Source organism: Cricetulus griseus, chromosome 2, assembly GCF_003668045.3.
Source record: "Cricetulus griseus strain 17A/GY chromosome 2, alternate assembly CriGri-PICRH-1.0, whole genome shotgun sequence".
Classification (NCBI taxonomy): Eukaryota; Metazoa; Chordata; class Mammalia; order Rodentia; family Cricetidae; genus Cricetulus; species Cricetulus griseus.
The window spans coordinates 419317723-419343622 of NC_048595.1; the positions used below are offsets into that span (position 1 = coordinate 419317723).

At 38.5% G+C, this 25900-nt stretch overlaps 1 protein-coding gene across 1 annotated transcript in view; it reads left to right on the top strand.

Moving 5' to 3' along the window:
• Positions 1-25900, top strand: part of Pth2r (parathyroid hormone 2 receptor) — a 68583-nt gene that overhangs the window by 11503 nt on the left and 31180 nt on the right. The window contains exons 2-8 of the mRNA XM_027396062.2: positions 1201-1303; positions 8129-8239; positions 8355-8470; positions 16280-16377; positions 18025-18214; positions 19309-19462; positions 22172-22232. Coding sequence (XP_027251863.1) covers positions 1201-1303; positions 8129-8239; positions 8355-8470; positions 16280-16377; positions 18025-18214; positions 19309-19462; positions 22172-22232 — 833 coding nt within the window. The remainder of the gene's footprint in view (positions 1-1200; positions 1304-8128; positions 8240-8354; positions 8471-16279; positions 16378-18024; positions 18215-19308; positions 19463-22171; positions 22233-25900) is intronic.

A 25900-nucleotide genomic window follows, 5' to 3' on the forward strand; every position in this document is an offset into this window, starting at 1 on the left:
TCTCTTACATGTTAAGTCTCTGACATTGGAATTCAATACTTTATTTCAAGTTATGAGTGATCACTTTCCCAGAACAAATGACTAATGTCTGTTTTTCTAAATGTGACACTTTGTTGTGGATGCAATTGTTGCTTTTGGAGTAATAGAAACTGGGGAGGAAGATTGCTCCTGTTTTAATTACACTATCATTTCATGTCACTCCAAGGTCAGGAACAACACTTGCACAAATGTGCTTAATGTCCTTGGTATTATGTTCTTTCTTGCTTCACAAAGCACATGATTTTCATATGCAAATAATAAATACTGCTCAAATGGATAAAAGATCTACGGGTGCATATCTTGCCCCCATTATAAAGTTCCCAGTTTTAAGACAAGGAGATGAATAGAGATCATTTAGAGTAACCTATTTCTTTAACAGATAAATAAACTCAAAGTCAGATGCTGTGTGTTATGTCCAGGTTTTGCTGATCATTTTTCTGGTAGAGCTAAAGTTAGTCTTCTATTTCTATGTAATATAACTGTCATATTGTGAAAGAATTAGTAATGTATTGTGCCTTCATAATAAGCTAGGCATTCTCAGTATTTATTATTTCTTCTACTTACATTATTTCTAATGTAATTACCTAGTCACCATTTCGAGTTTTCTTACATTTTCTGGTACTATATCAAAATCACCCCAAAAGATGATGTTGATATATGCACTAGTTTCCTTTTATTACTTTAATTAAGTACTGGACAGAACAACCTTAAAGAAGGACAGACTTATTTTGACTCATAGTCTCAAATGATTCAGTCTTTATGATCGCTTGACACCTGTGAAATATGGTAAAACAGCGTGACACCACAACCATGTATGGGTGGAGTAGAGATACTCACTTATTTCATGGCCAACTAGGCAGCTGGGAGGAGATAGGAAATGCCCATGGATAATATTCTTTTAAGGACCCACCTCTGGATGACCTCTGATGAATTCTTGCAGTTCTATCAGATCTTTTAGGTTTTTAAAGAGCCCCCAAGTAGCACCATCACCTGGGACCAAAAACTCAGTTCATGAGCCTATGGAGGACAGTGGATATCCAAACCCCAATATTGCATTCTGATAAGGGACTGTTTCAGATAGCTTGATTGAAGTGAAATAGTGAGAACTTTATCCTGTTTTGAAGATGTTGGGGAATGATGGCTTTTCATTTGCTTCCACAGCTGGATTCTGATGGCACCATCACTATAGAAGAGCAGATTGTTCTTGTTATGAAAGCTAAAGTGCAATGTGAGCTCAACATTACAACTCAACTCCAAGAAGGAGGTAATGATGCCAAGAAGCATGTCTTTTCTTTGTGTTCTTCAATCTTATCTATAGTAAGCCACTCCTGACACCAGATATAGTAAGAAATTACCAGTACGGAGTCAGGTAGAAATATAAGGGTATTTAATAGGAAAAAGCCTTACTTACAGAGCGAACCAGCCAGCCGGTGGTAGTCTGTACAGCAAGAAGCAAAGAGAAACCGAAACCAAAAACGCAGTCCCCCTACTCACTCTGACCACGCCCTCACAAGCCCTCAGGTACTCTTGTAGCCAGCCCCTAAGAAGGCGTGGCTACAGCTTCCCCTACACTTATCTTCACAAAAATTTTAAATAATCTCCCTTAGTGCTAGGGAGATTCTCGTCAACCATTCCATGTTTCCATGTGGAAGTTATGCAAAGAGAATGAAGTTCTTCCACCTTTTACCACACATACTTTCCCTTTGAAACAAGTGACTTGTCTGATTCATGAGTAGGGGAGTATCAACTGGGCATGTGCATGTGTGACCTCTCTTTGGATTTGCCTGCTTGTGGGGAGCCTGCATGTTGACTTGCCTTTGACTATTCAGTAAGCTCGGAGGGTGGTAGACTGCCCCTGCTGATATTGCCTATAGTCTATGGTTGTGATCTCAGTTCAGACCAGTCCCTAAGCCGTGTTCTACAGAAAACTTTTAAAATAAAATGATAACTTAATTTCCAGGAAATTACTATTTCCTGAGTTTTTGAGTAATCTCTTAATTATTTCTAAATTCAGGTCAGAAGTAGAGGTTGATTTAATGAGCCTGCTAAATCCCAACTAATCGTATGAAGCAATGTCCTTAAAGTTATACTTCCTGTAGTTTGCAGATGGGCATCTACTTATACTGGTTTAAAAAGTTAAAAAATTGTGACTGATTTTTTCCATTTGTTATCGTCAGAGAATGTAGTTTGCATGATCGTGACTTATCAAAGTGTGTTGAGACTTAATGGTTTCTACTGTAGCCACTTTTGGTGAATGATCTATGTGGTTTTCAAAGGAATGTGTGTGCTCCACTTTTCCACTACAGTGTTTTATAGAATCTGCTGGGTTAAGCTCCTCAGTTATGCTGTTCATATACTCTATATTCAGATGATCACTTGACTTATTATTTCCCAAGATACATGTTTTTATAGTAGCATGCTGGGGAATTTTTCATTGAAAAGTTTATTGGACATTTTCACTTCATATACTTTGAAACTGTTATTCAATATATGCAAGTTTAGAAATTTGCTTTCCAGTGATTAAATATTTTGTCAATATAAAGAAGGCTTCTATAACTCTAGAGATACTTTTGATTAGAATCCTGAAATTATGTATACTTAAATGATCACACTAAAATTTGATCAACACCAACTTATTTCTTGCTTTGTTAGTTAAGTGTAACTTTTCCAATCCTTTAAAAATGTTTTAAATGTAATGTAGTGTACACAATTTTAAATTTACCATTTTATCAGCACCTAAGTATACTACTGCTCAAGTAATAAGTATATTCACATTATTATGCACCCAATCTCCAGAAATTTTTCATCTTGAAAATGTATAATAATTAATATATTTTAAACAAGCATTTATATTTCCCAGTATTTTGTTAAACTTTCCATATACTTAAATTCTAGGAATGTCTTTTTGTTTTATTTTGAGAGAGGAAACAGCCAGGAATGCACTCTGTAGAGCATGTGAGCCTCAAGTTTACAGAGATCTACCTCCCTCTGTGCCATGCCCCTGCCCCCCAAATGTTGAGATTAAAGATGTGTGCCACCACATCCACCTAGAAGCATTTTATGTAAACAGCTCACACATGAATTTTGTGCATAGTTATTCTGATAATCTTTGTGTTTTAAAAAGTTTAATCTGCGGGCTGGAGAGATGGCTCAGCAGTTAAGAACATTGACTGCTCTTCTAGAAGACCAGGGTTCAAGTCCCAGTATAGATCAGTAATAGGCTGTAGGAACATCAAAAAGAAGAATAAATTATTTGGATGTACTGACATTTGTGAATATGTGCGTATGTGCATGAATAAATAGTAAAAAAGAGGACTCTTGCTTTAAGGTCTTTCTTCATACAGAAATAATATAGAATTAGATGTGGTCACACTTTGGTGTACCTTTTAGTGAAAATGTTTAATGATATGTAAATTGAGTAAAGCATTCTGCACTTCAAAGTTGCTAAAGACTAGACTGACATTTTGAATTTGCTAGCTAACTTAAAAAAATTTCATTTTAAATGGTCTTAAAGTTGAAAGGCAGATATAAAAATATTTAGAAAGGGGCTGTTAGAATGCATACAATCATTGCAAAACTATAACAAAAAGTAAGTTAAATATACTATAAAACACCAATAACTATCAATTCTGTGTTACAACAATATATTATTTTTTATTTCTGAAGAAATTTGGGATGGGTGAGAAGGCTCAGAGGTTAAGAGCACTGGCTCCTCTTGCAGAGGACCTGAATTCAATTCTTAACAACCACATGTCAAGTTCCAAGGGTCTGATGCCTCATCTTACCTCCTTAGGCACTGCACACATGTCATGCAAATTCATACACTCTGGTAGACAGACAGACACACATATACACAAAATTAAATAACTAAACATTTAAAATTATAATAAGAACATGAACACTTCCAAATATCTATCAAAGGAAAACTGTAAATGCAAATACCTAGTCACAAAATTATTGAAGATTTAAAAAACAAAAAAGAATGAAGGTTTCATTCCTTCTGGTTCTCCTTCCAAGTATGGTCTGATTTTCTTATGAGTAACTCAAGAGTTAAAAGGATAAAAGTTGGATTTTCTAAATTTTAGACCATTCTGTGTAAATAGGGCTTTTCTTGGGATATAGACAGGAGTCAGAGTTATCACTAGTGGTGTTAATTTATAAAAGGAAGATCGATGAGTCATTAGCAATCAGTTTTGTGCCAAAGCTGGAAGTATTTCTCACACCATGGCCAAGGAGATGTTAAAAGCTCCATATTGCATGCTTGAGGTTCGGGCTTCCCCAGTCTTTACAACTTTTTGTGAATATTTATCATTCTTATATCAAAGATCCACCTGAGGCATTAACATATTCTATAAAAACATTGTTTTGAAGGCTGTTAGTGTTCTGAATTTAGGGGTGAGGTCCATGGCTGTGTTCATTCAATGGTTTCTTGTAGAAACCAGAAGACTGTCTCACAACCTAAGAAAACTCGTTTTCATAGACATTTTAACACTGAGTAACTGTATAACATACTGACCCAAAGACTTTAGATATATACGAAGACTTTAATTCATTGTGGGACTAACTCCCAAATACAGCACACGACACTGCAGTATGTATTTTCCAGACGGGAAAACAAGACCATGCTTCCAGTTTGTGTTGCTTGTGAAATATGTATTGGGTACATGTTGATTGGATAGTAGTATTAGCCTTCTGCAATAATAAGAAATGACTGGGATAAGTAAGCTTATACAGAAAAAGGTTTATTCTGGCTCACACTTTTGGTTTAATTCCATGGCTGGTTGCCAGTGTTGCTTCGGGATAACATGGCAAAAACACATTATAGAGCAAAGCTATTCAACTCCTGGAAAGAGGAAGGAAGGAGCCCTGGTCCTTCCAGGGACCATTCCCAATCATCAGAAGATGCACCACTGGCCCTCACACATAAAAGTCCCTTCCACCTCCCAATAGCACAAGCTATGACTAAGCATTTAACCCATGGTACCTTGTGGAGCATTTAAGACCCAAACTTTAGCAATAGTCTGGATATGAAAAGACACATGCCTTATTAACCACAAAGTAAATGGGCAGGAAGTCATATGGTTAACCATGGTGCCCAACAAGAAAAGCAAAGGACCACCACATCTAGCAACAGCAACAGCAAAGGCAGATGCTGTCGAGAGAGAGGCAGATGCAATGGTACATCTGAAGCAAATGGCAGTGGGATGAATCCCTAGGTTGCCTGAGGTGTGTGAAGTCGGGCTGTGATTGTGTGAGGGAAGTGAGGCTGTTTCCAGGAAAATGTTCTCTTCTGTGAGAACAGTGTGGGTGAATGAAGACATTTTTCTTTTCTTATTCCTGTCAGCAAGACACAAAACAGATCAAATGTTTATTTCTATGTGACACTGAGAAGTTAATTCCAGGTTGGTGCTGAATTATTATAAGTGTTTGTATGAGGTTCTATTGGGCTGACTTTCAAACAAAATGATTTGACACGATGAGTGTTAGCTAGTACTTGTGATAGTAGAATAACAAGCCCCTAAAAATATCTACTGCTAGCACACAGTGTTATGCCTATGTATGCTATGCTACGTAGCCAAAAGAGACTTTGTAGGTGGACTTCCATACATTAAACTGTGGAAGTAATTCTGGATTATCTGGGTTTACACACTATCATTATCCAGGCCTTGAAAAATGGAAGAGGAAGGTGGCAGGATGAGTTGAGTTGTAAACAAAGGAGAACAGAGAGGGACTCAGAATGCAAGAAGGATCCAGTGTGTGCTGCCGACTGTGAAGATGGAGGAAGGCAATCAGGAGCTAATTACGTGAACTGTTTTCAGAAGTTGGACAAGTGCACAGCTAATAGCCAGAAAGAAACCAGTTTCCCAGTGGAGGAACTGAACTTTGCCAACTACTGAAATGAGCAGGGAAATATATGTGCACCTTCAGAGTCTTCAGAAGGGAGCACAGCCCTGTCAGCCCTTGGTTTTGGCTTTGTGTGTTCATAAGCAAAGGCTTTACTGAGCCAGAGTTCCGACCTTCTTTAAAAGTGAAATTTGTCATAGAGAATGAATGCAACACTCATGGCAAGTGTCTGTTGGGGAAGTGGAGGTGTGATGTGGCTGACAAGCTTTCTTCTTGGTAGTTCAGTATATGACCAAAGCAGAGGATCCCAGAGGAGCACAGCATTGACAGTGAGCATTTGCTAAACTCCACTAAGTATCAGGGGCTGTGCCTGGAGCAGGGCTAATGCTTGAGACAAAACAGACAGAAGAGTTCCACCTGGATTTCTGTGACTTATGAAAACAATAGGAAAAAAAAACCTCCAAGTAATATTGGGAGGGGATGAGACCTGTGGAGAATGACAGTAGGAGGAGAGGGAGGGGTGAACTGGGAAGCAATTTTAGATTGGGAATGTATACTCAGAAGTTGACATTTGAGAAAAAGTCTGGAGGAGGTAAGGGGATGAGTCCTGAGGTGACCATGAAGAACAAGGTTGAAACCCAGCAAGAGGCAGCTGAGCTGTACCTGGACAAGTTGATGACATATCCTTAGGGCCTTCAGAACTAGCCAGGAAGTAGACTGTGGCTCAGAGGGAGGTGGGAGCAAGGGACTTTGGGAGGATTTGGGAGCTAATATGATGAGTAAAGCGAATGTGTCATTGATGTTTGAATTGGGTAAGTGAACATGCAGACACACAACAGATAACAGGAAGTAGCTTTACTTGCTAAACAGGTAGCAAGGACAAGAGACACCAAGGATTCATCATGAAACTGTGGCTAGTGGCTTAGACTTGGGCAAGTACTGCGATGTATGGGCTCTCTACAGCAGATCTACTATTTCCCAGATGGTTGAATGACCTTAGAAAGCTTCCCACCCTGGGATGTACAACGCAGGGAACACACACACTATGTTCCAGGAACTTCCTGTGTCTGAGAAGGACTTGAACACAGCCTGCTCTTCTCTGGCTAGACTCCCTCTCTATCCTAACATGTTGCATTATTTTCCACAGCTAGTCATGAGAAGCACAAGCACACTGATGGGGAGAGCTGTAGAAAATTGTCCTGGAAAGGGTCTTAGGGGTGTGGAGAGAAAGAGGAAGAAGAGGAGAAAGAGGAGGAGGGAGAGGAGGAGGAGGAGGAGGAGAAGGAGGAGGAGGAGGAGGAGGAGGAGGAGGAGGAGGAGGAGGAGGAGGAAGAAGAAGAAGAAGAAGAAGAAGAAGAAGAAGAAGAAGAAGAAGAAGAAGAAGAAGAAGAAGAAGAAGAAGAAGAGAAACAGGAGGAGGAAGAAAAACCAGAGGGAATATTTAGTAAGCATGACCTGCTGGAAACTCATCCAGCAACTCTAGCTGGAGGTGTGGTGGACTTAGAGGTCGTAACAATGATGAGACTGCATTCATCTTAAGAAGTGTAGAGGGGGCTGGAGAGATGGTTCAGTGGTTAAAAGCACTGACTGCTCTTCCAAAAGACCAGGGTTCAATTCCAAGCACTCACACGGCAGCTCATAACTATCTATGACTCCAGCTCCAGGAGATTTGGCACCCTCACAGAGACATACATCCAGGTAAAACACCAATGTACATAGTAGAAAATAAATAAAAGATTGAAAATAAGAATAAAAAAGAGAAGTGTAAATTTGAACTAATAAAAAAAAGAGAAGTGTGGAGCCATGACACCTGTGTCTGAGGTGAGCACAGGATTCCTACTTATTGGTAAAATGAACATAAATCTTGAATCACTTCTTCATGCCATGTTCTTCAATAGCAGTTTTTAAAAATCTAAGTTAAATTTTATATCGACAACCAGGACAGTTGGAAGAAATACGCTAGAGTTGTTCACAGTGATCCCAATGTTTCTTGAACATTAATTGTTGTCGCTTTCACAGTGAATATACTGGAATGATTTAGTTACTTTAATTTAGCCAATCAAAGACTCCTGATAATGTGCCCATGATGAGACATTTGGGGGCATTTGCATCTCATCTCTTCTGCTTTAGTTTCCAAACTTACTGGGTTTACATTTTACCACAGGGACTGAGCTGAAATTTTCTGTGTTGAAAGCATTTGTTCAATATTCTTTTCTTGTCTTTCTTTATTTTCTCTTCTCATCAGAAGGTAATTGCCTCCCAGAATGGGATGGACTTATCTGTTGGCCTAGAGGGACAGTGGGGAAAATGTCATCTGTGCCATGCCCTCCTTATATTTATGACTTCAATCATAAAGGTATTGAACTTTTCTGAGATGATTGATTGCAACCAGACATTTACTCTTTTCTTTGATGTTTAATAACAGATTTGCGGGGAACTGTGTAACTTCAGCATCTTTCATGTCTTTCCAGGAGTTGCTTTCCGGCATTGTACCCCCAATGGTACCTGGGATTTTATTCATAGTTCAAATAAAACATGGGCTAATTATTCAGACTGTTTTCTGCAGCCAGATATCAGCACAGGAAAGGTAATAACATTTCTATGTTTGTGAATCCCCAAGGAAAAGTAGAACAATGTTTTCACACAATTTTTGCTTGTCAGGCATTATATACAAAACCCTTTTTATTCAATGACACAAAGATCATGAAAGATAAAAATAGTGGTAGAATCTTTTCAGATGCAGTTGACCCTTTCTCCTGTTTTCCTTAAGCTAGAGTTATCTGGCACACACACACACACACACACACACACACACACACACACACACACACACACACACACACACACTGTTTATTATATTACATTGTTATATTATCCTATATTAAGTTATAGTATACAAATAGGTAGTGAGCAACATGTAACATGATTTACTCTTAATTACTTATGAGTGCCAAATCTCATCCCACTATGTTTCTGAAGGATGTTTTCATTTAAGTGTGTTCCATCTCAGAAGATTGCAATTGATGATTTCATTAGAAGTGACGAATCAGAGTTGTAGCATTATACTGAGCAAGGTTCAGCATATAGGTCTTCCAGTACACTACCTTCATTTCATAGATATGAGCCAACTGTGAACCAGGGAAACACTGTGGGCCCAGGAGACAGTTTATTGATGGAAAGGTTGAGTGCTTTCCTATTAGAGTGGTTTGGTGCTGTAACCATATGTAAATGTGAAAAAATTTATATACAGTGGTTAAAAAATCATAGTTGAATTTCTAATCACATATACATGTTGAGCAAAAGTGTGTGGTGACATATGAGCATGAAGCTGGGAATGAGTGTACTAAGTTGATGTACAAGAACTTTTATGAGGACCATAGAACAGGCCATCATATAGTAGCTCTGTTTGAAGGGAGAATTGTTGGAGGAAGTGGGGTGGCTTGAAAGACAATTGTCCCCAATGGGAGTGGCACTATTAGGAGGTGTGGCTTTGTTGGAGAAAATGTGTCACTGTGAAGACTGACTTTGAAGTCTCATATATGCTCAAATAACACCCAGTGAGACAGTTCACTTCCTGTTGCCTTTGGATCAAAATGTAAAGACTCTCTGCTCCAGCTCCATGTCTGCCTGCATGCTGCCTTGCTGCCTGACATGATGGTAATGGACTAAGCCTCTGAACTATAAGCCAGCCCCAATTAAATGTTTTCCTTTATAAGAGTTGCATGTCAAGGTGTCTCTTCAAGAGCAATAGTAACCTTGAACCAGGAAGTATTTGAGATGAAGTTTTCTTTGTCTATTCTTTGCAAATAGAACTTCCTTTTTTCTTCTTCTTTTAAATAAGGTTTCACCACTTCAGTGAGTTCTTTAGTAATTTTCAACCTTTAGTTTTGTACTTCCAAGTTGAGACTTCTTAAACAGACAATATGAGATTGCTATATACTTTACAAGGCAACTCATTCCAACACTGAGGTAATTACAATGAGATGCTACAAAAATCATTTCAGTCTTTGACAAAAAAAAATCACTGGTAACTAAAGGTGCTTTTAAAAGGCCAATAAAATGTGAGTATAAAAAAATAAAAAAGTTAACATTCACTGACAAGTGGTGTGCTTGGTGGTGATCTTTCCTTGTGTGTAAAAGAATGACAAATGCACATCATCACAGTTTTTTACATGGCCATTTATGACTATGGCTTTATTTATATAGAACTCTAATCTTTCAACCATTCCTTGTGATTACAGTGCACTCTAAGAAGCATAATAGTGAGATGGCTAATAAATCCAGGATAAATGCTACTTCTTTCTCCCCATTTTAATGTGTGTGTGTGCATGCATGTGTCTACTTGTGTGAGTATGTATGTAGAGTCCTGAGGTCAGTGTTGAGGTACATTCCCAGTCGCTCATCCACTTTGTCCATTGAGGCTAGGTCTCTCAGTCAAACCTAGAGCTCACCATTTGATGAGTCACACTAGTCAATTTACTCTGGGAATCCCTTGATTTCTGCAGCTAGAATTATGGGATGCCTCTTTGTCTACTGCATTTGTGTGGACTTCTGGGCTCTGGCTCTTACACACACACACACACACACACACACAAAATTATACATAATAGTATATTATTATCTAATAATATCTATCATTACATATATTATTACATGGTAGTAATCTATTATTTCATATGAAAATTATTTGAAAACTTACTAAGAGGTAAAGAATCTTGTGATTATTAAGCAGTTTTATTTCCTTAATATAAAAAATGCAGAGGATTGGGCTAGGAAGAAGGCCCAGTGTATAAACTGCTTAGTACATGAAGATATACTTTGATTCTCTAGCATCTAGGGAAAAGCTGGGGACAGCAGGATGTGTCTATAACCCAAGTGCTGTCTGTTAGAGACAAGCAGGTTCTTGGTGTTTGCTGGTCAAACTATTATAGCCAAAATGTTGAGCTCCAGGTTCAGGGAAAGATTGTCTCCAAAACTTTACATGTATGAAATTGCCAAAGAACAAATTTAAATATCAAAAGAATAATTAAAGTTAATTTCTTGAAAACATGGAGGATGCAAGAAGACCCCCAACACTGACCTCTGACCCCCATACACACATGGGTGAGCTAACCCCATTAGAGTCTGGTATGTTAAACAGTAGCATTTTATAGAAAATAACATGTATACTTTCTCTTGTCTAATAGACATATGCAACTTAGAATACAATTAGCAATTTATATTAAAAATCTCAAAGGACTTTCTTGAGTGTAGTTCTGTTATAACTAGAAGGTACAGTCTCACAGTAGATTTCCTGGGCTCCTGGCTCTTAAGATCTTTCTGCCTCCTCTTCTTCCATGTTTCTCAAACTTTAGGCGTAGGAGTCATGTTGTAGCTGTATTACTTGGTGATGACACGGTTGCCTAAACAAGACCTGAACAATTCTTTTTTTTTTATTTGAATTACAAACAAGATTGAATTACATGACAATCCCAGTTCCCTTCTCCCTCCCTTCCTCCCCTACCACCCCCAACTAAAAACCCTACCTGTCACATATCCTTTCTTCTAATCTACACTTGACTCAATCTTTCTGCTCCCTCATGACCTCTGCATCCTTCCTTTTCTTCCCTTCTCATTCTCGTAGATCCCTCCCCCCTCTTCCCATGTTCTCAATTTTCTCAGGGGATCCTGACCCTCTCCCCTTCTCAAGGGGACAAAGTTTGTCTCTTTTAGGGTCCTCCTTGTTTACTAGTTCCTCTGGCAGTGTGGATTGTAGGCTGGTAATCCCTTACTCTATGTCTAAAATCCACATATGAGTGAGTACATATCATGTTTGTCTTTTTGTGATTGGGTTACCTCGCTCAGAATGGTTTCTTTGAATCCCATCCATTTTTCTGCAAATTTCAAGATTCCATTTTTTTTTCTGCTGAGTAGTACTCCATTGTGTAAATGTACCACATTTTTTTCTATCCATTCTTCAGTTGAGGGGCATCTAGGCTGCTTCCAGTTTCTAAGATCTGAGCAATTCTAATGGCAGATGACTTGTTATTGTAGATAGGGGAAATCTCCTGGGAACCCACTCTTAGATGAAGAGCTCCAGCAATTAATGACTGCTTAGAGAGGGAGGATTAGTCTTCCTCATGGATGAGCCCCCCTCCCCTGATTGGTAATCCTCTCTGAGGAGTGAATGGGGGATGGGATGGGGAGATGGGGGAGGTGAGTGGGAGGATGTGAGGGAGAAGGAACTGGGATTGGTGTGGAAAATAAGATTGTTTTAATTTAAATACAAAAATCGTAAGTTATCTGAAATCTTGGGGACAGAGCACAGGAAATGAGAGAAATCCCTTGACACACATAAAATTCTCATTGAGTATATGATGACTGTAGATCAGGAAGGTCATAGGAAGAAACACTGTCCAGCCACACAAGGCTTGAACACAAGGCTGCAGCCTGAAAAAGCAGCAGAGAAGGGTTTCCAAATGAAGAGTGTTGCAGTCAGCTGGTGGAGAAAAAGCTCCTGAGATGCAGAAAGATTTCAAGGGTGGTCTCTGATGTTTTCCATTTATTTTAACTCTGGGCATTCTAACAGAGCAAAAGAAAAAGAAACAATAAAAAGCACATGCATGGGGAAAGAAGTGAGACTGCTTGTAATTGCAGATGATATCATCTTATAGAAAACTCCAGCATTACTAGAGCTAATGAATGAATTCAGTGATGTTTCAGGCTTAAAAAATATTTGCACTAAATGAATAAGGTTCCCCTACATTAATAAGCTGTTCCAAAACCACCAAGAAAATAATGTCATTTCCATTTGCCAAATGACATGAGATAATTAGAAATAAATCACTCAAGGGTCTTTAAGACCTGTACACTGAAACTATAAAATACTGCTGGAAGAAATTGAAGCTACAAGTAAGTATAAAGGTCGCCAATATTCATGGATTAGGTGAATTAATATTAAAATGCCCATAATAATCAAATTGATATATAGCTTCAACCCAGTCCCTGTAAGGATTTTAGGGCCTTATTCTTTTTTACAGAAGTAGATGAGACTATTCTAAAATTTGTATAGACACAAATAGCAGACCCCTAATTCCATCATGTGGCAGGTAAGGCTAGGAGGACACAAATAGCCAAAACTATTTTGGGTGATGACAAAGCTAGAATATTCATATTATCCAACTTCAAAATGCATCACAAAACTTAGTAGCCAGGGCTGCATGATATTGGCATAAAAACAGACCTACAGAATGGAATAGTAAGTTAGAAGTAAATCTACATATTCATAGCCAACTAAGTTTTGAAAAAGGTAGCCAAAAACACAATACAATGGGGAAAAGTCAGCCTTTTCAATAAATGATGTTGGGATTGCTCTGTATCACCATGCTGAAGAATACAAGGACTGTTATCTAATGTACAAAAATAAAGTCAAATGGACTAATAACATCTGTGTAACTTCTGAAATTGTAAAACTAGTAGAAGAAAATACAGAGGGGAAAAACTTCATCAAATTCATCTAGGTTTTGGATGTGGCTTCCCAAATGCTAGACAACAACAATACAGACAAAAGAGATTCACCCAACCAGGGAAATAATCAACAGAACAAAGAGACAACTTACAGAGCAGGAGGGCATGCACAAGAACCATTGTCAGAGCCCGCTCCAATGAGTCAGCTGGGTTACCTGAGTAGGGGCATGAGGACTGAGAAAAGGCAGAAAAAAAAAGAGACAGAAACACAGGATAAATTTGGGAGGACCACCCAGTCCATGCCTTTCAGTACGCTGGACAACCCTGAGTTTAATTTAGACTCTGCTTATATACAGACTAAAGGCAAAGCAGAAGAAAGAAGAGTCAATTAACCAGCTCCCTGCACTGTCCTTGAATCAAGGAGCAGTCAGGCTCACTATCTATCATGTGAGACCTGCTAGCAGCAAGCACCTTCATTACCTATCTTTATGTGCCTTTTGGCTGGCATCAGAAGCTTGTTAATTAGATAATATGCTCTTTTCCATGGGATTAATCAGAACTTTCTCATGGCTCTAAAGGAGAATGAAACAAGCAAGCTTGAACTCCAATGTCTTAAAAGTTAGAATAGACTCCAGATGGGAACTGAGTCACTTGTGGGCTCCCACTAACCATAACAGAATGTATCCATCCAGACATGGTATAGCAGACCCTAATTCCATCATGTGGCAGGTAAGGCTAGGAGGACTGTGAGTTCAAATCATGCCTGGCCTATGTATCCACCACCAAAGGATATATCAAAATGTGTAAGGAATAAGGACAACTCAGTATAAGAAATAGAGCAATTATTTTTGCAGGCAAAGGATGGAAATAGACATTTCTCAAGAAAAACAAAAACAAAAACAACAAAAAACCCACAACCCCCCCAAAACAACAAAAAACCAAAGCAAACAGCCACCAGACATAAGAAAGCATGTCCAACCTTACTAATCAGAAAACTGTAAATGATCAATCACTAGAAAAAGCAAGTTATAGCTACAACAGATATCATGTATCTATTAGAACAATTACTACCAAAAAGACAAAAAGAAAAATAGCAAGAGCTTAAGAAAGGGGAAACTTGCATACTTGAAATCTGTTCACTGGTGGGAGTGCAAATCAATATAGCCATTGAGGAAACAAATATGGTGGTTCTTTAAGAAATTAAAAACTGAATGTCATGTTACCCAGAATTCCCACTCCTGGGTTCATATCCAAAGGAAATACAATCCGAATATTGGAGAGACATTTGCTTACCCACGTTCCTTGTAGCATTATTTGATTGTCAAGCTATAGAACATCTTCAGAGTTGCCAGGAAACAAAAGCTGTCAGAGCTAATATGAGCGATACCCATATCCCACGAAGCTGAATTTTAAAAATACCATTCTCAAGCAACAGATAATACAATTTCTATAGGCTACCTTTCAAACATTGGATTAATTTGACATTTATAGAATACTCAATAATTCAAAAGCCACATCTTTTAGAGCACACATTAGTTTCATCAGGATAGAATTCACAGCAGTCTGAAAATAACTCTCCATAAGTGCCTTGACTGAGATTCTAGATATGGTCTCTGACTATAAAATGATTAATTAAAATTAAGATAGTAAGTACATAAACAATTCACAAACAGTTGAAAATTACATGACTCAGGGCAAAGTTCAAACTAAAGAAATAAAAGTCTGAAGTACCACAAATTATGTGAAATGGCAAGAAAGAAAGTTATAATGTTGATGGCTTAATTAGAAAATGAGATCATTGAAAACTTGAAGTTATTCCATGCAGGAGTGCATCTTCTACATTCAGTGGGATAACACGATACCTAAAATAAACATTGAAAATAATATACAAAATAATAAAGTAGAATTCTAAAGATGTTCAAACAACACACAAGTTAGGAAGTTTTTAAAATGAAAAAATAACAATAGAAAAAATGATACTATATAAAATATACTTTTAATACACAAATCAACTGATTGAATCTGTTAAAATATGATCCAACTATATACTATTGATAAAGAACTCACTCAAATATAATAATGTATATATTATATGAACATTCCATGGATACTATTCAACAATTAAGAAAAAAAACCTTAGTAACGGATGTGACAACTTGGATGGATCTCAAGGACTCTTCAGGGAATCCTTTAATGTCTCAGTTGGTTTACATACCACCATGAAAAGAAAATCATGTGATGGAAAACATAATCAAAGTTTCCAGGTGTTGGGTCCTGGGGAAAGAAGGGAGTTAATAAACATGGCCACATATGAGCAGTATATTAGATCTTTGCACTGGTGGATGACTTCTGTGCCTTGATTTCAGTGGTAGCCATAAAAATTTTCATGTGTGATACAATTATACAGAAATAGCTATCAGTACATTGCAACAGTGTTGAATTCTTTATATTTCTTAGTATATATAATTATGTTAGATACAACCATTAAAAGATGATGGATGGAGAGTACATGAAACACCACTTATTATATTTCCCATATTCTGTGATTCGATCATTTTAAATACAAAATTATCAGGAAATGAAGTATAAATACATATAACAGTATTGAAGATTATCAAAAGCTGTTTGTTCTCAAAAGAGCGTACATTTTATAATTTTTAAGTCTAAGAACAATCTGGAAGAATATCAAGAGTGTGAATAGAGAAAGCTAATTTGTGGTGACAAAATTTGGAATAGAGGTTGTGTGTGGGTGGCCTTTTTACTAGTAAGGGGCACAAATAAACTTGGTGTCTCAAAAGCTGTCAAGCAGCTTGTCTTAGAGATGTCCATTTCATAGCATGTAAATTACAGCCCATAACAGCTAGAGAGAATCAGACACAATATTCCAAAAGTGATGTAATTGTTTTGAACCATTTTCTTTTACATATGTTGACTGTCTTTCCCCCTACAGCAAGAGTTCTTTGAAAGTATCTACATCCTGTACACTGTTGGCTACTCCATCTCTTTTGGCTCCTTGGCTGTGGCCATTCTCATCATTGGCTACTTCAGGTGAATAGTTCCCATTTCGTTTTCTCCTAGAAGGAATGTTCTAATGCCTATCTGTAGAAGACATCCAATGCACAAAATCTGTCTTCAATAACCTTTTCCTAATGAAATTTAATTTTTTTGAGATAATGGTTTCATGTAGCCCAGGCTAGCCTCAGATTTATTATGTGGCTAGTTGTATTAATTAGGGTTTTTTTATGGCTGAGAAGAGACACCATGACCATGGCAACTCTTATAAAGAAAAAAATGTAATTGGTATGGTTTCAGAGGTTCAGTCTGTTATCATCATGGCGAGGAGCATGGCAGTCGGATGTGGTGCTGGAGTGTTACATCTTACAGGCATCAGGAAGTCACTGAGGGAAGTTTGAGCAAAAGAGACCTCAAAGCCTGCCCCCACAGTGACACACTTCCTCCCAAAGACCACATCTCTGGTGCCATTTTCTTTGGGGACCATTTTCTTTCTAACCACCACACTAATGATGATCTGTCTGATCTTGATCCCCTTGCCTCTGCTTGCACAGTGCTGGGATAGCAGTCTCAATACCATACCTGATTTATATGGTCCTAGGGATTAGATCTAGGGCTTCATGAATGCTAGGCAAGTACTCCACCAACTGAGCTTCCCATTGCAATTCCTCCTTCTAGCTAATATAGGATACTTAACTAAACATATTGTTAATTGTCTTTGACAACTCATTCTCATGTTTTCTAAAAACTGAAAGCATCAAGTATGTGACGCCTTTAGGCTAATAAATCTCTAGCTCAGTTTTTTTTTTTTTTTTTTTTTTTTGCAAAGTGGTTGGTACTGTACACAACTTAACAAAAATTTTCATTCATGGTGGAGTAACTCATTTTTCCCAAATTATTTTGGTACTATTGGATATCATCACAAAACACAAAATTCTATATAATTTAAATTGACACAAAATTGTAACCAACAAAACTGAACTACACCAGAGAATAGCATGTATAGGATGGTTATACTATATGACACACACAGTTGTGAGTCCAGGAGTTTATGAAAGAAGTGGGAGATGGGGCTAAAGGGGCCCGAGGGAGTATACAGTGGTTTGCACAATGCCAACCAGTGTGTAGTGGTTTTGGAGGGTAAAAAGAGAGAAGGAAGGGTCTCTGACTGAGACTTCAAGTGATACATAAACATACGATGTAAGCAAAGAACAGACAGGGTAAGAGTAATCAAACCCATGTGTGAGTCATGAAATCTTGTTATCTGAGAACTCAGAATTTCTTTTCTGACCTCCCAATTTTTGTGAACATGTAGCAGACTCTTACTGATGGAATCCAAGAGAGAGAGAGAGAGAGAGAGAGAGAGAGAGAGAGAGAGAGAGAGAGAGAGAGAGAGAGAGAGAGAGCACTGTATTGACATTGCAGTATAGTATAGTACAATAGTTAAGAAAGCAAAAACTGGAACCCAATTATGGTAGGTCAGAATATATTTAAAATGAATACTCATAAAGTTTTATTTTAATTTCAGACTCAAGTAGTTTATGTAAGAAACATAATAATGACTTTTCATTTTTGAGTTTACCATATTTTCCTTAAGGGGGGATGTTTGTGCTGGTCAGATGTATTTTATTCCTCTGTTATTAATTTTATCCAATCTAAATAATGAACGTTTTCTCTGCATAGACGATTGCACTGTACTAGGAACTATATCCACCTGCACTTGTTTGTGTCCTTCATGCTGAGAGCTGTGAGCATCTTTGTCAAGGACAGAGTGGCCCAGGCTCACCTAGGAATAGAAGCTCTGCAGTCTCTGGTGATGCAGGGTGACCTTCAGAACTTCATTGGAGGACCATCTGTGGACAAGTCTCAGTATGTACGTGTTTTCATTTTCTCTCACTACAGAATTTTAATAAATAAGTTCCATTTCATATTTCACTAAACATTTATTAACTTGCACTGGGATTTCTCCTATTATCTATCTCTATCTATCAATCATCTATCTATCTATCTATCTGTCTGTCTGTCTGTCTGTCTGTCTATCTATCTATCTATCTATCTATCTATTTACAAAACTGTCCTCTCATGTCTAATCACTCATTTGGATTCATTCTACAAGAACATCTGCAAAATGAATGATTGCAAAGGAATTTAATGTATGGATCACAGTGGCTATCATGGGTACCCTTGAAGTGTGTTTTCTCTAAATGCTCCAGTCTTAGAGTTTAGAGTCACACAGTAATTCAGTAATTTGGTCATGGGAGATGATCAACTTAGATTGGCACCTGGTACTTAATTATAGTAGACTGATCTTTCTCCACAGTCCCAGTGAATGGCCGTCTGTATCTCTGTTTCCCTTTGACTTTGTGGTTCTGTTGTGTGATCCTGGCCTGACCTATGGTTTGTTTCCCCCAGTATTATGGAGTAAAGTGACAGTGAGATGGATAAAGCAGACCCTGTGAGGGAGTCTGGTGAGGGTGAACTGAGCCCAGCTCAGATCAGCAGAACGATGAGTCCTTCTGTCATCCCTCAGATGGGAAACATTTACACTTTTCAGTCATTAACGTTTGACGCAATTTATTTTGCTGTAGCAGTCACATGAAAATCCTGGAATGAAACAAATTCATCATAGAAACATGACTAATATAATATTTTTCCTCATTTTTCTATTCTATTTTTCCTGATGATCATGTGTTATTTTTATAAAAAGAAAGAATTATGAAATTTGGTAGCTACAAAAAGAAAAAAAAATACCTTACTTAAAAAACAGAATCAAGTCTGTAGTTTGTAGAGTCCTGTGTTAAGACAACTTGATTCTGGTCTCTCCAATGTTCTCTGCAGTCTCATGAATTAAGACATTTTTTTGATTATCAGAAGCTAAATAGAAGAATTATTTTTTGGTGGTCTCAGGGTGGCATTCAGCATAATGAAATGTCCTAATTCAATCCAATTCTGGTTCATTTTTAACAGGTTGGATGCAAGATCGCTGTGGTGATGTTTATTTATTTCTTGGCTACAAACTATTATTGGATCCTGGTGGAAGGGCTCTACCTGCATAACTTAATCTTTGTGTCTTTCTTTTCGGACACCAAATACCTGTGGGGCTTCATCTTGATAGGCTGGGGTAAGCAATCGAGTCACCTTTCCTCTGAATGGTTATGGAATTGAGTGTATTGTGTCTTGTTCATCACCAGCATTCCTGCAGTTATTTCCCTACAATGATCCTGCCCATCTTACCTTATTACTTTTCTTTTGTTTCACTGTCCTGTTAATGAAATGCATTTAACAACCTTCTCAAACTTAAATTGTGGTTAGTGTTCCTAGGCCAAATTCTCACTAGAACTCTGTGGAAGGAGCTTGAAGGAGCACATTATTAGCTGTACTTGTTCAAACCTTCCAGGCCCATGCCTTGTGCCATGTCTGCTCTCTCTGTCCATGGTTTCTTCCTAACAATTTTGAAGGTTGAATTTATAAGCTACAACAGCATACCTCTGATTTATGTCTCCAGGTCAAATAATGAGGATGTCACAAAAGCATCTGCAGTACTATTTTGACTGCATTTAACACATAAAGTTACAACTAGTTACAGAGCCTTACCATTCTTGCCAGGTGACTATTCAAATTACTTTCAGTAGAGTAAATTTAAAAACAGGATGCTCACATTCCACAAACTATTTACCAGTACTAGGCAATTACTAGATCAGTCAAGATCTCAACAAGAGACAGAGAAAACAATACCGTGTACTTGTTGAAGTTTCAGGGAAAGGAAAAACCAAGGTGGTTAGAAGAGAAGCGCCTGGAGATTGAACAGTTGCAGACAGAACTAAGTTGCTACTTTAATATTTGAATTATGAATGCTCAGCATAGGGAAAGGTACTAAAGTCTGAGGACTAAATTGGAAGACTTGTTTTTTTCCCCTCCCAAAGATGCAGAAACATTTTCTTTCTTTTTTTTTTCAGATTTTTAAAAATTTAAATTATAAAAAAGCTTGTTTTACATGTCAATCCCAGTTCGCTCTCCCTCCCCTCCTCCTCTGTCCCCCACTAGCCCCCCATCCCATCCCCTTTCTGCTCCCCAGGGAGGGTGAGACCTTCTATTGGAGATCTTCACAGTCTGTCATATCATTTGGAGCAGGGCCTAGACCTCTCTCCTGAGTGTCTAGGCTGAGAGAGTAACCCTCTATATGGGGTGGGTTCCCAAAGTCCATTTGTATTCTAGGGATAATTACTGATCCACTGCCAGAGGCTTCATAGACTGCCCAGACCTCCTCCCAGGGGTCTGGGTCAGTCCTATGCTGGTTTCCCAGCTATCAGTCTGGCGTCCATGAACTCCCTGTTGTTCGGGTCAGCTGTTTCTGTGGGTTTCTCCAGCCTGGTCTTGACCCCTTTGCTTATCACTCCTCCTTCTCTGCAACTGGATTCCAGGAGTTAAGTTCAGTGTTTAGCTGTGGGTGTCTGCTTCCATGCAGGAACATTTTCCTTTGCCCATTTTGCCTTAAAATTGTCACAGCATCTGAAAAATGTGAACTAAGGAAAAAAGAACTTCTCGATAACTCACTGAAGGCCTTTAGGATGACAAAATGTTGACTGACTGTAATGCTGTTGTAATTTTGAAATGGTGTTTATGGGTAAAGTTTTGTCTGTGAACCCAGCTTGCTCTTTTTTTCCCTTTACGAATTTCTACATTGATTGTGTGCATTATGAATTCGTTCTTTTTTTCTTTGATTTCTTATGTCTTGATAACGAGCAGGTTCAGGCCTCCTCACCAGCTCTTTATTTGGGCTCTTGCCACTCAGCGAAGTCTGTGTTTGCTCAGTTAAAGCCGGGAGTTGGACACAGTGAAACCTGGAGACCTGATTTCAGATCTTCCAATGGAGGAAAGAAAAAAAGGATAAAAGTGATTTGTTACTAGTATACTTCCATGCAAATTATGTTTCTAACTTTCTTTTACAACTGTTGTTAATTCTCTCTCAATGATTTTGTCTTTGGGATGATGCAACAGTAAACAACCACAGTCTTTTGCAATCTCTATTTCATGAGGGGGTTTCAGAACACACACTAAAGTACATAGGACTCTCACAGACACGGGTATGGGGCATCTTTTACCCAACATTACGTTGATTTTGTTAGCACAATCCCACATGACAATAAATTCTGTAGCTAGTCTATCTTCTGCCTCTCTCTTTGCAATTTCAGTCTTTGAAAGAAATTGTACAGCAGTGGTTCTTAATTTTCCTAGTGCTGTGACCCTTTAATGGAGTTCCTCATGTTGTGGTGACCTCCAACTACAAAATTATTTTGTTGCTACTTCATAACTGTAATTTTGCTACTGTTACAAGTTGTAATGTAAATATCTGATATGCACGTTATCTGACACGTCACCCTGACTTTGAAGCCTGCTGGCAGCTTCTCCCTGCCTTCCACTTTGAGAATGCAAACAGTGTAATGTTTTAAAGCCCACAGCTTCTTCCAACCTTTCTCTACCCTTATTGCCCCACTCCTTGGAAGTAGGTGTTTTTGTGGCGAAAGTCAGAATGTACCACCCTCTGTATGGTTATAGCTTTGAGAATTCCAATTCCCTCCAAATGTGGTTTCTCTCTAATCCCTGCTGTGAAAATTTGACCAAATACCATCATCTTCAGATTTCCAGGTGCAATTTGCCCTTTATGCTGCCACTCACTTCTCAAATGGATGAGATAGCATTAGGTACACTTTTCTTATTTACAACAATATTTTTTGTGTATCTATTTTTCTGTCTCAACTGCTAATTATAGGTGAGAGAAAAAATCTGATCTGAAAGTAAATATGGATTCCAAATCCTTTTCTTGTTACAGGATTTCCAGCAGCGTTTGTTGTGGCTTGGGCAGTGGTGCGGGCCACTGTAGCAGACACAAGGTTAGTGCAATCAAAATGGGGGTGGGGGTTTTGTAGACTCAGGCTTTCTCTTGTCTGCTGTTCCTGACACTGTGGTCCTTTTTGGGAGTCACATGAAGTGGCCTGTGTGCAGTGGTGCAATGGTAGACTCTAGTGCATTGCCCAGAAGCTGTTTAGCTCATAGGTCAGAGAACAGAGAGGCTCACAGAGAGATTCAGATGTTGAACTTCATGATCTTTGTGATCAATTAAAAAAACTATGATAATCAAAACATGTCTTTGTCCATTATTCTTAAGATTCCACACTCAACTGCTGAGTTTTCTTTTGTGTGTGTTGTCAAGGTTTGAACCCAGGGCTTTGTACTTTCTTTTTAAAATTATTTTTTTATTAATTTATTTTTTACATTTCAATCCCAGTTCCCCCTTGCTCCTTTCCTCCCACTCCCTCCATTCCCTCCTCATCCTGTCTTCTGCACAGAGAGGGTAAAGCCTCCCATAGGAAGTCTACTAAGTTTGTCCCTTCATCTAGTTGAGGCAGGACCAAGGCACCTCTCCATCCCCACAACCCTGTGTCTAGACTGGGTAAGGTATCTCTCCATATAGAATGGCCTTCATTAAGTCAGTTTGTGCACTAGTGTTAGGTCTTGGACCCACTGCCAGTGGCCTCATTTATTGTCCCAGTCACACAATTGTCACCTATATTAAGGGAGTCTAGTTTGGTCTTATTATGGTCTTATGCAGGTTCCCCATTTGTCAGACCTAAGTCAGTGATCTCTCACTAGCTCGGGTCAGTTGATTATGTGGATTTTCCCCATCATGGTCTTGACTCCTTTGTTCATATTTTTGTTCTTCCCTTACTTTGATTGTACTCCAGGAGCTTGGCCCATTGGTTACTTGTGGATTTCTGTATCTGCTTCCATCTGTTTCTGGAAGAGGGCTCAAGCTTCTCTGGGGTTGTGGACTGTAGGCTGGGTATCTTTTGCTTTATTTCTGGTATCCACTTATGAGTGAGTAATACTGTATTTGTCTTTCTGGTTTTGGGTTACCTCACTTAGGATTGTTTTTTTTTCTAGTTCTGCAGGGCCTTGTACTTTCTAGGCATGCAATCTAGCACTAAAATAGACCCTCAGCCCCGAGCTATTGGAAATACAAAAAAGTCTCTTCCAGTCTTAATTTTTTTCTTTTTGCATTTTCAAGACAGAGTTTCTCTATGTATCCATGGCTGCCCTGGAACTCATTCTATAGACTAGGCTGGTATGAAACTTAGAGATCCACCTGCCTCTGACTCCCTAGTGCTGGTATTGAAGGTGTGCTCCACCACTGCCTGGCCCAGTCTTAAAATTTTATCAAGTTTTATCAGACTAGGGGAAGGTAAGCTAATTGATAAAATTATGAAATAAGCACTTTTTGTTCTTGTTTCTATTTACTTACAAGACTGGTAACACTTTATAAGACACCAGAGATGGGAAGACCCTGATGCCTGTGGGCAGCACAATTCTTTAGGCAGAGGTCCTGAATTACATAAGATAGAAGAAAGGTAGCCGAGTATCTAGCAAACAAGCAGGCAGCATGGATGTGATGTGACTAGCTGATTGAGTACTGCCTTGGTTTGCCCTTATTAATGGACTGTAACCTAGAAATGCTAGCCAAATAAACCCCTTTCTCCCCAATTGCTTCTTGTCAGGGCATTTTATCACAGCAACAGAAACAAAACTACTTTATTCTTGGTTCATTTAGAGGAAATAAAGGATGCCAGTGAGCAGGGGACCTGTAACTCCTTTGTTCTACTTTAGTTTCATCATTTAGAAGCAAAGGTGGGTTGTGCAGTAGAAAAGGCAACAAAAAGATGCACTCAAACATTTTAGGATTTGTATGCTCTCCAGGGTCCAGCCTCTCTTGCCTCCTCTATTTTTACTGAATATGGTGGAGAGGGAAAAGGAAGTAACGTGGCTGGTTCCCCATATTAGTGTATAAAGTCCTACTTTCTAGTCAAACATTTGAGCCTGTAACTACAACATTCAACTTTATTCTAAGAGTGCTAAAATCTATTTAAAAACATCTGAACTGAGTTTCATTCCTCAGCTGTGTATGATGTGGGCCGTTAAAAAATTAATTTAGAATACGGAGTTATAGCACTTTCTTGAAAATGTCTGACATCTCACTTGCCTCTTTTATTATGTCAAAAAAGAAAATTTGAAAATTTAACACTCTAACCCATCGAAGTCAAGTTTTTGATACACTTAGAGACAGCAGATTTTTGACCTACATTCAAATATAATGATTTTGTAGAGTTGGAATTGCATGATTGAATCCCATGTGCTAGGAGACATGATACTAAAATGTCAGTGAGGCTGAGAAAAAAGTTTGTGAGAATTTTATTAAACGCTAAAAACTGAAATGAAAATGTATGGGATCCAAAAGCCTTGTAACAGATACATCAAGACTTTACAGATGAAGGCTTTTGAGGGTAGTGTGATCCATGATGTGTGCAACTTAGTTACAATCTTTTATCTTTCTTGCCTATTGAATAATGTGGAAGAGATGCCTGTACATAATGCTGGAAATGTTCAATTCAGTGTTCCATGTGCAAGTGTAACAGTTCTGGGTCTTGGATTTCCAGTCTATTAAGATTCTAAGTTCATTGGCTGTGCAGACTTCAGTTGGGAGGGACCAGAATTAGTTTGCTGATCTCTACGTTACAGTCTTGCAAAAATACATGTGTGACTGGTATATTTTGGTACCAATATAGAAATCTACATATGCACAATTTTATATGTATATTCAAAAGGAAAATAAAATTGCACAGCAGCGTATAGATTACGTATTTTTGTGAGATATGTCTGTTAGTGTTTTGGTTCCATTTATTGCTCCTGTGACAAGGATACCAGACAAAACCAACTTAGGCAGGATTTATTTTGGTTCACATTTTGAGGGTATCGAGGGTGAGAAGTCGTGGAGGCAGGACATGAGGTGGCCGGTCATTTTTCTGTGGCCAGGGTGCAGAGAAGGATGAATATGTACACTCTGATTGCTGTCTTCTTTTTATTCAGTTCAGGACTCTCACCCACTGAATGGTGCCTCCCATACTTAGGGTGGGGTTTCAGAAATCAATCACCCATTGAGAAACGCACAGACAGGACCAGAGGTTTGTCTTGTGGGTGATTCTAGATTTCATCATGCCTGCCATCAGTGTTAGTCATCAGAGCTTTCTGCTGCTGTGACATAATACTCAAGACAATCAACTTAAAAGTAGGAGAAAATTTATGTTTCACTCTCAGAGGTTTTGACCCATGACTGCTGTTGGGCTTTATAGTTCATCTCAATGAGACGGGCTGCTCACTTCATGGTATCTGGGAATCAAAAGGAAGGGGCTGGAGGCTCCCAATTTTCCCTCACAGGCATTCTCCAACAGTTTAACTTCCTTCCACTAGACACCACCTGGTAGAAATCCTACCACCTTCCAGTGATGCCAGACACTGGGATAAGACCTTAAATGCAAGGGATTCCAGAGGGCAGTTTAAGATCCAAAATACAGCAATAAGGGAAAGTAAGAGTGTGCTATTTGTATTCATTCAGAAATGCATAGGCACTGTCACATATTTAATAAAATAATGAGAGAATTCAGGGAAGATCAGAGTGTCTCAGTATAAAATAGTCTTCTTCTATTTTAGGGTTTTTGAGGTGAGAATG